Below are 16803 nucleotides of genomic sequence, written 5' to 3'. Positions count from 1 at the left end.
CACAGACGTGCGGCTCTACCCTGTACATTGAGGTTGTCTTCAGGTATCCTTTGGCTGCGGTGGTGTGCTTCATGGGGCTGGTGCCCTTTTTCCTATTTCTACTGGGGGGTGCCTGTTTAACTGGTGTGCACCCCCACCACACCACCTTATGAGTTCTTGAGTTTCAGTGTTATGTTGCTGCCCCCGGGCCTATAGAGTTATGCTGAGCTAAGAGCAGCAAGGCCCTATGCTGTTACTCTGTAGCGGGGTCAGTGAACACTTCTGTGACTATTGAGGGATACCTCGGGGTGCCTGGAGACCCACCATTCCTATCATCCATGGTCTGACTGGAGGCATGGAACTGATGTGTTCCCTGCAGGGTGCATCAGCCTCAGTTAATTGTTTCTGGCCTTGTGTCCTGGCTGAATTGGGGTCTCATACCCTCCATTTTGGTGCCCTGGTCTTCTGCGGATCTGTCTTCCTTTGTGTCATCGGGGTCATTGGTAACCTTTCCTGTGGCTCTCCTTGTTGCACCACTTGGGAGCTCACGCCCTGTCTTGGTGCATTATGGGGCGCACGCAATGCTCTAAGGACGACGTGGCTGCGAGTGCCCCCCTGCAGGGGATCAAGCAGGGCATTGGCAGCGGAGACACAGAATATATCGATGACAATGGTGATAAACTCCTGGATGCCATTGACGCATCTGGGGAGCAATTGAAGGGAAAAATTGACTCACTTTCCGTTGAGCTGGGTCTTATCCATGAGGATTCGCAGAAGATTTTTGAAGGAGTTACTGCCATGACACTGACACAAGTGGCTCAGGTGGCGATTCATCCCATATCAACTATTGAGTCGCAGACTCGGTCCCTGGCCGCCCGCTTGGATGATCAGCAGGGTCGAACCAAGCATAATAACATCTGCATTGTGGGGCTACCTTAGCATGCTGAGAGAGATTCCCTGTTGGCTTTCTTGGGACCTGGCTCCAGCAGAATGTGACCCCTAAAGGTCTCTTGAAATTCTATGCTATGAAAACAGGCTTCATTCCTACGTATAGTACGATGCCTAACATCTGGTAATTATTCCTGGTCTTAGATTGTCGGGAGTATCTCCCACCGGAGACCTTGGTTATCTCGGTAGACATAAGGAAGGTGTTTCACTTGCTCCCTGGGAATTCCTGTATGCTATTATGCTTAACAGGGACTTAGGTTTGCCCTTCGTTAAGTGGGCAAAGCTTCTTTGCACTGGTCCACTGGTCAGGATCCATACTGATACTGTGATATCAGAACCCTTACCGGTGGAGCAGAGTACTCTTAGTGTTGCCGCCTTTCACTTTTGTTATTTGTATTGGCCATGGAGCCCTTTGCCTGTACGGGTCGTCGGGGACTACACTATCAGGGCCTGAGCATTGCCTCTAACTGTACTTATTTCTCTCTATGGAGATGACATATTATTGCAACTTAGGGGGCGGTACACTGACCTCCTCAGAGTGGTAGCTGCATTATCAGACTTCAGTATTCACTTTGGACTTGAGATCAACTGGGGCAAGTCGTGTGTTTATCCCTTGAGGGGATGCCCCTGAGCATGCTCCTATCCCCAAGGCTCTGACGTTGAGGTGGGAGCATCATTTGGTGCAATCCCCGGAACTGTTGTATGAGGGGAACTTTGTGCGTGTGTTGACTGGGATGCGTCACTCTGTTGCCTTCTGGACTACATTACCTCTATCGGTCAGTGACCCCATGACTGTTTCCAATATGATTATATTGCTGCGTCTTCTTATCGGTGCGCAGCACTCCCATTGGATTTGCCCCAAAGATTCTTTTGGGAGCTGGATGGTCTGCTACTCTTGCTTTATTGGGGCACTTCGCATTGTTGCCTTGCCTTCTGGAAGCTGCGTTTGCCCTTGGCTGAGGGGGGCGTAGCTGCTCTTGGCTTGAAATTATATTACGTGTTGGCGCAGCTTCATTGGGTGTCACCCTGGCGAGCCTTTTTTATGGGAGGATGTAGGAGCTGCTGAGTGTGGCTCTCCTTCCATGTATTGCCTATTGTTTTTTTTACTGGGGCCAACACGTGCTTCCAGAGTGGGGGCTTCAAATATCCTGATTCGGACTGCGCGTAATGTTTAGGCCTGTGCCTTACGGCAGACTCGTACACCAATATTTTATTTATTTCTTGATTTTATAGAGCACGACAGCTACCCGTAAGGGTTTCCCGGCGCTAGAAAGGCAGAAGCAACCCAGCACTCACCAATCAAGATTATTGATTAAAGAGCCAGGTTTTAACGGCTCGGCGGAAGCGAGCATGACAGTTCTCCACACGAATCTCGAGGGGGAGAGAATACCAGAGTCTTGGCCCCAGGTTGACAAAGGCGCCAACTCCAATTTTCGAGAGTCTGTACTTCGGTACGGAAAAAAGATGCTGAGAAGAAGAGCGAATGGTGCGCGAGGGAGTATAGCTCTTAACAAGAGACTGAAGGTACACAGGTGCAACCCCCACTCTGATCTTATGCATGAAGCTTAAAGCCTTAAACTTCACGCGACTCTCGACTCTGAGCCAGTGGAGCTCGCGGAGGCGTGTGGTGATATGGTCCATTTTACGACAGCCGCAAAGGAGGCGCGCGGCCGCGTTTTGCACCAATTGAAGTCGACGTGTGACCGCCCTGGTGGACCCCAGGTAGAGAATGTTGCCATAGTCCAACCTAGAGGTGACCAAGGCGTTCACAACGGACTTCTGCGTATCAGATGGAAGCATCCAGAATATTTTTCGGAGCCACCGCAGAATTATGAAACAAGTCGCCGCCACCTTGTTGGCTTGACATTTCATAGACAATGTGTTGTCGATGATAACACCTAAGTTTCGCACATGCTCTAAAGGGGTGGGAAGTGGACCCATCACATCTGGCCAATGCCTAAGATTCCAGAGTTCAGGTTTATTCCCAAGCACTAGAACCTCAGTCTTACTCCCGTTAAGTTTGAGTAAGTTGAGGTTCATCCAGTCAGATATTTCACTGAGGCAGACCTGCAGGGGGGAGGTCGAAGTAGGATCCAATTGGGAGAGGGAAAAAACTATTTGGGAATCATCGGCATTAGTAAATAAAGTCAACCCAGACCGTTGTGCAATAAGGGCCAAGGGGACAACATAAAGATTAAAGAGAAGAGGACTAAGGATAGAACCCTGGGGAACACCGTGAGGAGAAAAATAGGTTTTAGATTTAGACAAGTGTGAAAAGATTTGAAAAGTCCGGTCCGTCAGAAAAGATGTTAACCACTGCAGGGCTTTACCACCAATCCCCATGGCCGCAAGGGAACCAAGAAGTATCTTGTGGGACACAGTGTCAAATGCTGCACTGAGATCAAGCAATATCAGTGCAACGGTGTCACCACGATCCAACAGAAAATGCAGGTTTTCTGTAACGCCCAAAAGGGTGGTCTCGGTAGAAAAACCGGGACGGAAACCGGACTGGGAAAAATGTAGAAAGTTATGGGTAGTCACAAACTGGGACAAGTGCTGGTGAATGTGTCTTTCCAAAATATTGGAAAACACAGGCAACAGGGAGATGCGACGGAAGTTGGAAGGGAGCTTGGCGTCTGCCGAAGGTTTTTTCTGTAGGGGGGTAACCATAGCGTGCTTCCAACAACCAGGGACAGTAGCAGTGCTAAGGGATTGATTAAGTAAAGTGCAAATCATAGAAAGCAGAGGAGTGTCCAAAAGACGCAGAACAGGGACGGGCAAGGGATCACAAGGTGAGCCCGATTTGACTTTCCCCAAAAGTATACGAAGAGTAGAGGGATGAAGGGTGGGCCAGGACAAAAGTGAGGCAGAGGAAGGGGACAACAGGTCGGTAAATTCTCCAAGACTACTAGAAGATTTGGTGTTTCTTTGAACGGAAATATCATTGTATACGGTGTCAATTTTGGAGATAAAAAATTGAGCAAGTGCATCACACTCGGTGTTCGATAAAGGAGGAAGCTTGGCTATAGTCTCCGAGCCAGCGAGGTTTTTAACCACCTTAAAAAGTACTGTGGACTTGTTGACCGCTTCAGATATCATGGTGGATGCGTAGTTGGCCCTGGCCAAAGCGCAGGCTTTGTGGTAGCGTTTCAGCTCACTTTTATAAGTAAGGCCCGCTGTTGGACAGTACTCCCTTCTCCAGATACGTTCCAATTTTTTGCAGCGAGACCTATTGGTTTTTAAAGACACATTATACCAAGGGGCAGGGGTTTTGTGAGGTTTCACTTTCTTAGAGACAGCCGGAAGACAGGTATCAATGGCTTCAAAGAGCCATGATTTGACAATACTGGCCGCAGTTTCTATCTCCATGGAGTCAGTAGGAAGATGTTTAACAAGTGACTTGTTGAGAGAAGTAATATCCAACTTTTTCCAGTCTCTTTTATTGACACTAATTGGGGCACTATATTGAGGCATAGCTCCGGTGGCACAAAAAGAAAATTTGTTTAAATAATGGTCAGACCAAAGAATAGGCAAGGCCGGTGAGCAATGTAACTGAGAGATGTTAGAAAAAATGGGGTCGAGAAAATGACCGCCACAGTGAGTGGGGCCCTGATTCTGAAGAATGATGTTCATGGATTCTAAGTCAGCAATTAGATTGCTGCTAACACTATTCTTAAGATCCTCTAAGTGGATATTAAAATCCCCGACTACCATAAAGTTACTAGATGTAGTAAGAACCGAAGCTATGTAGTCAGAGAGTAGAGCCGTCCAGGCATTCGCAGGGCCGGGAGGGCGATACACCAATAACCCACTAAGGGTGATCCTTGGATGAAGAGCAAGCTTGAAAGATGCTGCCTCGTTATTGCCTATTATAACTTGGTCAAGTTGACATTGAAAAACTTTTTTGAATATAATTGCAATGAGACCCCCAATTTTCTTAGATCGATCACACCTAACTATGGCATAACTTGCGGGCAATGCTTCCGCAATATCGGGACCGGAGCCCTCATGGAGCCAAGTCTCCGTAAGGAATAATGCACCCGGCAGTTCATCCACGAGTATGTCAAAAATCTTGCGTTTGTGTTTATGAAGCGAGCGACAATTTAAACTGAAAAACGTAAACTGGGGTAAGTTAACAGAGGTACTCCGAGGGGCGAAGCGGCTACATAGCTGCGGGACATCCAAGAAAAATGCGCAATGAGGGCATGCCTGAGGGAACTGATCCAACAAATTGAAGGTAGTGGTCACCTGCTCAGGTAGAGGTCTTAAAGCGTGCAATTTCTCTGCATCATAGATGAGTCTAGGTGATGGAAATTGACCAGGGATTGTGGCCCCTGGGCCCGTGTGGGCGCGGACGGACGCAGACGGGCATGCCTTTGGCGCGCCTTTGGCGCGCCGCTGGCACGCCCGCTTCGCGGACGGGATATGCCAGACATTTATACCGGAAACAGGGAGAGGGTGGGAGGGTCAGATGGACTAGACCGCAACCCTGCACCTGAAATGAAATGAAATGAAATGAAATGAAAAACATATTTATAGAGCGCTAGCAGCTGCCCTGAGGTGTCCAGGCAGCAATATGGCGGCTCACCCCCCGAGTAACCCGCAGTAGCACCTAATCGGCTGCTCGGGAAACACCCAGATAAAACAAAGTAGAGGGGTAAGTGCCAGGGATCAAGTGAGCAAATAAAGGTAAATTAAAAGCAGTTTTTAAAATCAAAGAGTGACATGTTGCAGGCCTACTTTCCCGGCTTTCCGCCTCAGGAAAGGAAAAGTGCAAAGCAACCAATCAGCACGCGAAACGCACAGCGCTGCTTAAATACATGAGAGGGCGGGAGGGTCAGATGGACTAGACCGCAACCCTGCACCTCGCAGCAATATGGCGGCTCACCCCCCGAGCAACCCGCAGCAGCACCTAATCGGCTGCTCGGGAAACACCCAGATAAAACAAAGTAAAGGGGTAAGTGCCAGGGATCAAGTGAGCAAATAAAGGTAAATTAAAAGCAGTTTTTAAAATCAAAGAGTGACAGCTTGCAGGCCTACTTTCCCGGCTTTCCGCCTCAGGAAAGGAAAAGTGCAAAGTGCAAAGCAACCAATCAGCGCGAGAAACGTATAGCGCTGCTTAAATACATGAGAGGGCGGGAGGGTCAAATGGACTAGACCGCAACCCTGCACCTCGCAGCAATATGGCGGCTCAACCCCCGAGTAACCCGCATTAGCACCTAATCGGCTGCTCGGGAAACACCCAGATAAAACAAAGTAGAGGGGTAAGTGCCAGGGATCAAGTGAACAAATAAAGGTAAATTAAAAGCAGTTTTTAAAATCAAAGAGTGACAGCTTGCAGGCCTACTTTCCCGGCTTTCCGCCTCAGGAAAGGAAAAGTGCAAAGTGCAAAGCAACCAATCAGCGCGCGAAACGTACAGCGCTGCTTAAATACATGAGAGGGCGGGAGGGTCAGATGGACTAGACCGCAACCCTGCACCTCGCAGCAATATGGCGGCTCACCCCCCCGAGTAACCCGCAGTAGCACCTAATCGGCTGCTCGGGAAACACCCAGATAAAACAAAGTAGAGGGGTAAGTGCCAGGGATCAAGTGAGCAAATAAAGGTAAATTAAAAGCAGTTTTTAAAATCAAAGAGTGACAGCTTGCAGGCCTACTTTCCCGGCTTTCCACCTCAGGAAAGGAAAAGTGCAAAGTGCAAAGCAACACTTCATTCCTGTGAGCTTCCTTTTGGTGATTAGGTGTTGGGGTCATTGGAGGGGCTCATCGGGTCTCCATCAGGCCTGGGCGGAGCTCCTGGAGTTACACACCATGGATTTCCACATAGTTCCCAGAAAACTCCAGTTGCAACTAACAGCTGATCAGCTTCAGGGCATCTCATCTGTATGACCTTTAATGCATATGCTGCTTCCATTGGTTGCGGATTGGTATTTTGTTTTTCTTTCAGTGAAAACTGAAGACAGACTTTCTTCACCCATATTGGCAATCACAAAGAGCCTTCTTTGCTTGTGATTGCCTTTTTAGGTTTTGCCCTGGCCGTAGCAACTGCGTAGCAGTTGCTCCGCCCAGGGCGAAATCTTATGATCCTACATATGGGGCTTTGGTCCCGCCTCTGTCTTCCATTGGCTAGCTCCATAAATGGACGCTAGCCATTGGAAGAGATTGGCTGTCAATCACGCTTTCCCCGTGAAAACGCGATTCGGGGGCGTTTCTGTGTGTTTTTTTAAGTCCCGCCCTCTCCTCTTCCCATTGGCTGGAATTTTACCTTCCAGCCAATGGGAAGGGGAGAGCACGAAAAACATGCCCCCGAATCTGCCGGCCGGGACACCCCCATGACGTCATTCCCCGGGCCGCGCTGTGATTGGCTGCCGGCCCGGGACCTGACTTGTTTAAAGGAGGTTGGGGAAGGACATACTCACGGCTCAGCAACATCTTCAAAAATATATCGTGTCTCACAGTTTTGACTTGTTAAACAATAAACATGACCTCTTTCTTCCCTTTAAGCTGAATTGAAAGGTTGAGAGGCATGATTTTTGATACGATAAATTAAATGTACCGCCTTTTTAACATGACTCTTTTCAATCGGGTACCGTAAGAGAATACAGGTTCATAGTATCTCTGATACAGCTGGCTGGAAACAATTAACTACTTTAATTTGATTACTGCTCAGTCAACACGCACTTTTCATAATACGGTCCTCATCAGAAAACAATGGGATGGCAACAATAACCAATCAGTAGAGGGTTTTCAATATCCAATCCCGAACTGCCTCTGGAGTGACCAATCAGAGAATGACTTGTATATGAACGCTATGGAGCGGTGCTACTGAGATTCCCAAACAACCTTGCAGCTGTTAAATAGTGTTGCAACGTTAGCTATTTTAAGTGAGTTAAATTGAACAATTTTCGGTGAAAGTCACACATACCAGTTTTGAGAAGGAAGCAGTTGCTGCTCTTTTAGATTCTCGCAACGCAGGACATGTTGGCTTCGTGGTACACCCTGTCATTTCTATGCTCTTGTTTAATTAAATTGTTTAATGGGTGAGGTACTTGTCTCGGTGTATGATCGTCTAGAAGAGAGAACCCAGCAGCAGCCACGAAATAACTACAACCCTTGGGTACTTAGCTGTGTAGGAATGTATGCCACCCTCCCAGCGGTGCCTATTTATAAAGAAAACTACATTTCACGAGGCCGTCACCTTTAATGAGGGTAAGCTTCTTCTTGGAACCAAAATTAGTCTTTATTCGCGTGTTTACGTTTTATGCGTCATACAAGTCTGTTCTGCTGCATGCTTTTCCTGAGTGCGCTGCGCGTGCCCCTCTTTTGATCTGTTGCTGCCAGCTGGAAGGGAACAGATTAATTATTGATGTGTTAGGCACACCTGCAAACAATTTAAAGTGCACAGGGGATTAAGGCTCTAAATCTGTTTGTCATCATTTTAGCACCCTCTACCCCCTGCAAACTTTCTCTCAGGCATGTTTTCATTTAAATGTTTTTGAGGCCATTGAAAAGAGAGCTTTAAGATTTCACTGTGGTGAGAATTTGTGAACAGAATGTGCAGCAGGCAGCCTTCCAGTGAGAAAAGTGGTCGATTGGTCCTAAGAAACAGACCGAAGTATCATAGGGAATATCTTGCTTCAAAAAACAATTAAAACTCATGGTGCTGTTTAAAACGCGCAATAGACTATTCGGAAAGTCTTACAGGATTTTGTATGGGTGTGGTAACTTCAGTAGAAAAGGTAGTCAGGATTCCTCTAAAGCAAGTGGGGTGTACATGGCCATTAAGTTCTACTGACATACAGAATACACTTTAATTGGGCATGACGTGTAGTGGCACTTCTATCATTCATGCTGAACATATATTCTATACATACTCCATATGGCTTTGGTTCAGCCTCCTTCTGCTTGTGGCTTCTTTGGTTCAAGAACCTTCAGACATTGGCTTGAAATATTATCAGACACATCTTGGATCAGCCACAGGAGTATTTTTGTTTCATCTTCTGTATGAGGGACTATTTTACACCTGATACATATATTATGTTACAAAAAACCTCACAGGTGTAAGGTGGCGCTCTTGAGCACTCCTATGTGCAGAATAATTTTTCAGACAATTAAATCAAAGTAATCCAATGGAAAGAAACAACGTTTTATTCACGAAAGATTAAGCTATTGACATTGTAAATGACAATGCCATTTATTTATCTGTTTTCAAAACCAATACATAAATAAACAATTTGTCATTTACAATGCTAATAGCTCTAACTTTGGCAAAGGCGAAACCGTTGCATTGTAAATGCTTGTTACCTATTGCTGCTGACACTGCCTTACATACGGTCAAACCAGCACTGTTATAACCCACACTAAGAGTAATTTAATCTACCAAATATAGAGCATAATATACTATTTGTAAGTATATTGAACCGTTATACTTATTTATTAGGAAATATTGTTATGTTTTGTATTTACTTCTTAATTATTGCAAATTATGAATTTGACACCGAAATCTCCTTCTCTGAACAACCATGAATTGTAGATGTAGAGTACTCGTATGAATAATGTAAAGGGCCATGCCATTTTAACTGGAACACCTAACTCAATTGGCATATGCTCACAGCTTTGCACATAGAAATATATGTTTCGCAATTTTTTTCCAATTTAAAATTTTATCGGTCATAGATCATAAAAGTCACAAGTCAAAAACACAGTGCGTAAGCCCAATTAAAAGTGCAATTAATAACGAGACAATGTTTAGAATACAATGGGGGCTCACCTGAGTGTCAACAAATAACAAAATCATAAAACCATGGGTTAAAATAATGATTAAAAGTGTCATAAGTTCCGTGATGAAGACATGCAATAGGTGTGACGATGTCTTTTATGTATCAATGTATTAATACTGCCGACCGCTATGTGATCTTACTGGAGCATGTTTTACAATAAAAAGATTTTTTTTTTTTAAAGTGTCGTAAGTTAAATGAGAAAATATTCTCAGTGTTAAAATCGCACATAACATTTACATAATTACTCAAATTTAGCCACGATGCCTAATGCAAGAAACAATACCCAAATTGACAAGATTGAGCAACAGAGAGTTAATCTTAGCCAGAAAGCAGCACACATAGGAAGAGAAAAAAAACGAGGAGAAATAAAGATACTTCTCCTTGTTACTCCTTAGCGGGGGAGGTGGAGCATTTTGACGCATTCCCAGGTCTACCACTAATGGTAAATCAGGGAATGCGCCAAAATCCATGGGTGAATACGTGGAAGACCCACGCTCCACCCAATGTTTCCCTGAGTAAGAGTAGCGTAAGGCAGCGATTTGCTCTGCCTTGGTTTACTCCGAATTTATCAAGCCGTGCAGGGCCATGGAATGTGACCTGGCGTGGATTGATAACTCTGACTTTAGTGTTGCATCGCCCTAGCAGCCCCTTGTGTGGTGCAAGGGTGACACAACACTATGATAAATGAGGGCCTTAATCTCCTGCACAGCATTTTCACCATTATCTAAGGTGCTTGTATATCTAAGAGCCCTGGGTTGTGTATTCTACAGAGGTTTACAGGTAATTAATTGGATGTACAAAGAACAGGCTGAGCACATTAAACATAAAGGAATGTGACTAAATGTTAGATGGTACAGGCAAAAGCACAAACAGCACAGGTCTTGATTTCCAAAACAGTGCGGAGGATGTATTCTAGGAGTCTGGAGATTTCCAGGTAGTGTCACATGGTGGTGGATGGGTAGCTTTCTTACATGATGTTAGCTGCATTGTTTTATATTTTTTGCTTAATGCGTTTTTATCTTCTGTCAGTGCTGACCTTGTGTTTCCTCCACAGCAGTAACGGGTCCAATGAGTTTGTGTCTGAGCACCCGGGCCACAGGAGGAGGTGTCGGCCACCCTATCACTCACCTGTCGGAGGGCAGACGTTCTACAACAGTGAGTACGACGAATTATCAGAACACTCTGGAGGGCCACTGGAGGAGGACAGCTGCACACCGCCAGGGGAGACCACCAGCCCCAGGACCATCCATTCCTCCTTCTTCTCAGATGACTACTGAAGCCATCAGGCTATAAAGACTGGTGTCAAAGCACCAGGACATCTTACGCTCTTGCCATTGACCTGTGCTCGCCGTACACTATGCAGTACAGAGCTTTCTCTTCTGAATTATGGGACACCTCTGGAAACTAAATGGAGGCTGGAGATTCAACACCAGCAGAGACAGAAGAGAGGAAATATTCTGAAAAGAAACATGATATGCCTGTGGCCAATTTTCCTTTTTGGGAAGGTCTACTAACATAACCAAAGCAAATGGAAGATATAGCAGAAGGGGGAGGGGAAAGGAAGGCAAACCATCTGTAAAGGTCAAAGAGTCTTTGTATTCACTCTAGAATCAATCTCTCCAATTGGTTGTGTTTTACACCTCATGGGCTTCAATGGCCCATGATAACCAGGGATCTATCTGGCTTGCCTATTGGTCATGTGGTTGCAGAACTGTTTATTCCCACGTTAAGGCAATAAGGGGCTGCTACGCCAAGGTTAAGGAGGAGCTGGCCACACTTAATGTAGCATGAGGGACTGGAGGGACTAACTCTTGCATTTGTAAGGATAGCTCCAGCAATCAGGAGGCCTTACTTGGTGTACCCTGTGGAAGGTTGCTGCCACTGGGCGCTATTACTTATATGTCAATGTGCCTGTTTATGTCAATGAGTAGATTCTGTTTAATCTAATAATATTCTCGGCTGGTGTCACCGGCCCCATTTCAGTCCATTCACCACCTAAAAGTTGCTTCTGGCCCATTGGCAATGGAGAACACTTGTAGATGCTTGTGCAGCAGTGCCTGATTTCGAGCCAAATTTGTAGTCATTAATACTGAACGTTTTCCAGCAAAAGTCACAGTATACATCTAGAGGTCTTTTTTCCGTGGTTGTATGAAAGAGCTAACACAGTCAGCAGTGAACCGTCTGCTGAAGTGAACCAAACTATGCTTATTCACATATTTATACCGATACAAAAACGTGAGTTGTCCGATACCAAGCGACATACACACATTACAGTTTTTTTCTTGGTGGCAAGAGAAAAGGTGAAAAAGTCTATCCCTTTAGCGATGAGCAGCACTGCATTAGTTTTAGGGGATGTGAAACAAGTGCTTACAAAAAGGAGGTGCAAAAGCAAACAGAGGAACTACATCTTTCAAGGAGGTCACCTGCGTAGGAAAACATTTCTAATTTGTGTGTGCCCCACTTCCTCTCAGATAATAAAACATGATCCATAATGCTTCCTGCGGCCTACCAAAACCGACAGACATCCAGTTAGTCGAGCAGCACATCAGACAATGCAGATGGAGCACCTGACACTGTTGCCATGTGGTGTGTTCTTCAACAACATGCAACGCTTTCTTGCCATATAGGATTTATAATATCTGTATGCTATTGTGACAATACCCCATTACATGATCCACCTTCTCAAAAAGTTGCCCGCCCTGCCTGTACTCAACTTGGAAGTCTGCCACAACTATAAATGTGGCTACAAAATTGGGTTGTTGTGTTTGTGGTCACATAATGTATGCCTTTGTTTCACCCAGCGGTAAAGAGAATCAAGGGTATGGGTGTCTGGCTGTTATTCTCAGAAGCCCCCATTCTAAGCTGGACCTCAACAGATCAATTTACAGTTGGTAGTGCTAATTGTGTAGAGTCTTGGAACACACTGACCAAACTCACAAAGTGTTTCCACTCTCATTGTTTACCTCCTGTGAGTACAAAGACCCAGCTGTGGCTACAGACCCAGAGGAAGGTGGCATGCGTTTCATCAGAGGTAAGAGACAGGTGAACTGTAAAACAGTTTTCGTGGATAAATGGATTTCCAGCAAAGGGTTGAATTTCACAGATCCAAATTCACAGTAGGTGCAACTCAGTCTGGCATCTTTACGAACACGATTAATTATCACTAAGATGGAAAGAGCAAAATGTTATGAGTGCTTTGAGATGCAGACAACAACGTGAAGGTGGGCACAGCCAACCAAATATGAAAATCTGCACCCCTTGATAAAAACAAAGACATGGATTGCCCACAAAACAAAAGCAAGTTTCTCAAGATGGAGCCAAACACAACTTTCAATTTTCTCATTTGAATATAGCTGAGTGGAAAAGAGGCACTTGAAAAGGATGGGCTTTCCAACACCCCGTGGTTGAACTGGTCAGTCATATTTAATCTCTAATTAATCTCCAAAGAATAATTGCATCCAGAGTTTCATTGATGCGATGGCTTTCTGGATAGTCCCGAGATTTACTGTCTGAACTGAATTAAAACTTTCACGAGCCACATCCGGAGAGCTGGAGCTTCATGTATAGAAGAATTTGTAAATGTCGGAATATTGTAATCCCAAATAATATTTCCAAACATATTGTCCCGTTGGGTGAGGATTGTCTATTATTAATTCCAATGGAACGATAATTGTGTAAACGTTATTTAGGAGAAGATACTTGTGCCAGACAAAATTCAGGCAGCACACCTTCAAATCAAATGATTTACTTTTGCAAATCGTAACTATTTCCACCATGCAGTGTTCTGCTTTGCTATTTTTTGAGATTTAAACTCTGTCCAAAATGCACTGAGATATGCGTAAGAATTCCTTAAAAACATGATCGAAAAATTGCATTTATTCTTGGTTTTCTTATACCTTTCATTATTGTTTGAGGCCGGGGTAACAGATACTTAACTTGTAGACTGAAAGCAATGGAGGCTGGCAGCTGCCATTCTGTCATAATCAGGCCCTGGTCAAAAGTTTGAATCAGTTGGAAAAATGAAATACTTGAGTAAAAAATGTAATTAAAAATCAGGCAGTACGAAAAAAAGGCACAAAATATTACAAGACATTTCAATTAAACTACGTAAGATTTAGAGTTATGATATGGGTTAGGGAAAGTTTAGCATTAGGTGAAGGGGTAGGTCTAGCTTTTTTGAAACGGCGAGTGTGATCAGGAGGGTGTGTATTGGGCCAGGTTAAATGGAGGGTGGGTGTTAGGATTATAGGATCATTTTAGTGTTATGGTCACATAAAAGCAAACGTGTCCCATGTGTGGTTTCTTAGTAAGAAACCCCTGTATCCTGCATATGGGACACTACCCTTTTTTCTAGGATACTTCTGTGTCCCAAACAATTTAAGGGATGACCTCAAACACACCCCTGGGTGTAATTCTTCATCCTTGATGAAGCATGACACCCAGGGGTGCGTGTGAGGTCATGTCATACTTTTTTATAAATATCCCTAAGGTCCTCTTGTTTTTTTACAAATTGGGACACAGAAGTATCTTGTGAAAAGGGTAGTATCTCATATGAGAGTAAAAACATGTATAGCCCAAATCCACCTCTCTTTCCCGCTACTCTTTCTCTGTAAGGGGTATGTGTGCATCATTTTAGGGTGAGTCTTGGATCAGATTTAGAGATGGGGTAAGGATGAAAGTGTAGGATAGTATTATACATAGGATCTAGGGTTGGATTTGAAGTTAGTGCTAAGAGTAGGGATGGACTATGGCATGAGATAAGGAATGGGGTTCGTTCTAGGGTTCCGGTGCATTCGGCATGGGGAAGTGATGGGGTTATGGGTAAGGTTTATGAGTAAGGATAGGAGCTAGGGTGCCATGCTGAATGGGTGAGTACCTTTGAAAACCTAGTTTACTGTATGAAAAATGTAAAATAAAAAAAATCAAACTTTTGGCTGAAACTAATTTCCAATTACTCAGGCTGCAGTACATTTCGAACTGTACATTTCTCACTTCTGATTTCAATGTATAGCCTTTCTAACTTAATTTCCAACTTTCAACTCAGAGTCTATCAGTCTATGCTGGGGTAAGTTGTTGCAGAAGGGCGCTGTGAGGAGGTATTAAGAAGAGCATAGTGACCACAAGCATCTGAAGTCAGGCACTTTCTTCTTACAAAAGTATCGCGTCCCACTTAAAAAATAAAAAGGGCCATAGCAAGGTTTGTAGGTGGTGGGTGTGCTTGGAAATAATTGATTTTAGTGCCCAAGTGTACCTTTTTATTGCACCTTTTCAAAGCACCACGTTGTGGATGTCGTTTATAAAATCCCAACTACAACAAACTTTCCTTCAAAAGCAACAGGTAAGGCAAAGCCCAGAGGTGTCTTTATTACATATTGAATGCAGTCCTTTAGGAACATGCGCTGAGCTGTCCTTCAACAAGTGTGCATTCAAATGGGTTCCTTTAAAACAAATAATATATATTTTATTAACATGTATGAATATTGTGGTTTAACTTGTCTGCCATTGTTTCCTAGTGTATAAATTCATGTATTTTTCCAAAAGCAGAATACCATATGAGTCAGCGACATATACAGTACGAATGTGTAACAGTGTTTTTTTTTCAACAGATATGTATGTATTAATGTACACTGCATTGCTCTTTGATTAGTCCCTGTTTTGGCTGAGCTCCCTTGGATATTTTTTTTAGGTATGAGGCAAAAAGACTGTTTATTGGCCCTCATAAGGACTCCTTCCTGGCCTGTGCTGCACTAAAGACAATTTAACTAAAACAATTTAACCAAAAAATTGAAAAATATTTTTAAAACAAAAATCATAAACGCAAATAAAAGTAGAATCGTGAATTATTTTCAGTGAGTTTTTCTGCCTTGCATAATGTGCTTGTGATAGCAGACGAAAGTTACAGCATGATTTGAGAATGTTATAAACAGCTTTATTACATTTACAATTCGAGGGCTTTCTCAAAGGTATTTTAATTGTTTTAATTGTAAATTTATTATTGAGAAGAAAAAGAAGGGCCCACTATACAGAATCAAGATAGCTCAGTTGGTGAAGCGCCTGCAGTAGAAACGTTTGTGTAATCTGCAAAATCACAGGTTCAGATTTTGGTGGGACTGACTCTGCTTTCCACTCTGCTTCATGTTGCTTCGACAAAATGTAATAATACTCACAATGTATATTTACAGCACCCTGAAGCTTCAAGACAGTACGCTTCCCTTAAATCGAACAAACCTGATTTAAGTCAGCTTGCTGCTTCATGTTCTTATTATTAATCTTCAAAGGAAGCAGCAAGTACTTCTTTCTCTTAAGTTCTAGCATTACCGTGCCAGACTTTACATTACTTTTCCAAAAGAAGGAATGATGATAAAGGGGATTGCCACTAAGCCACCCTATAACCTTCTAAACGGCCCTGGCGTATCACAGAAGTGTAGAATAAGGTGTCAGTAATAGTCGCAAGTGTCCAAAGGCAACATTTCTTCCCACGACAATTCTTGATTGAAAAATCCCCCAAAAAGGAAAAAAACTATCTTTAAAAAAATGTCAATCAATTTATCTGAAACAGCAAACAAAAAGCAAAATAAAACACCAGAATCAAAAGTATTGAAGACACAAAGGACTGCCATTAAAAGTGGGAGTGTAACATGACCAAAAGCGAGTACCTCGAAGTTCTAACTAGCCTTTAATATGGTTCAAGTACTGCTTCTCACAGTGCTGTCCTGAAAGGGAAGATCAACAATCTTGCGTTTTTAAAACCTAGCATGATTTTATGCCTTCATTGCCATGGGAATTGGAAAAAACAGTATATACTTTCAATGTGTTGCTTTCCTTGCCATGGTATCTTGTCCGATTTCAATGATGCAGGGCGACACAGACAGCTTCTGTACCACTAGTCCTGCAATCCCTGTGCCTCTATCCGCAGTGCACCCATACAGGGGCAGAACATCTCTCCATGCTTGGAGATGCGTGCTCCTCCCATTCAAAGTCCTGTATCACTTCCTGAAGCTGCCATGTTGTGGGGACTCCATTCCCATACCCTATGTTCTCCAAGTTGTAAAACGTCATTGCAGCATGTTAGTCTGCCATGCTGTGCGCGGTGTGCTA

The 16803-nt window shown here is 44.0% G+C and overlaps 1 protein-coding gene across 2 annotated transcripts in view; it reads left to right on the top strand.

Annotated features, from left to right (window-relative positions):
• The window catches only part of FLT4 (fms related receptor tyrosine kinase 4), a 476277-nt gene extending 460732 nt beyond the window's left edge, over positions 1 to 15545 (top strand). Inside the window, exon 30 of one of the 2 annotated variants that reach the window (XM_078653565.1) lies at positions 10763 to 15545. In XM_078653565.1, the coding sequence (XP_078509691.1) occupies positions 10763 to 10982 (220 nt within the window). In that variant the 3' untranslated portion in view covers positions 10983 to 15545. Of the gene's footprint in view, positions 1 to 10759 lie in introns of both variants that reach the window. The other variant, XM_078653564.1, reaches the window with a different exon arrangement.
• Positions 15546 to 16803: the final 1258 nt, after the last annotated feature.

Source organism: Lissotriton helveticus, chromosome 7 (genome assembly GCF_964261635.1).
Source record: "Lissotriton helveticus chromosome 7, aLisHel1.1, whole genome shotgun sequence".
Classification (NCBI taxonomy): domain Eukaryota; kingdom Metazoa; phylum Chordata; class Amphibia; order Caudata; family Salamandridae; genus Lissotriton; species Lissotriton helveticus.
Note: the sequence above shows the minus strand (reverse complement) of the source record. Positions and strands in the feature narration are given on the sequence as shown.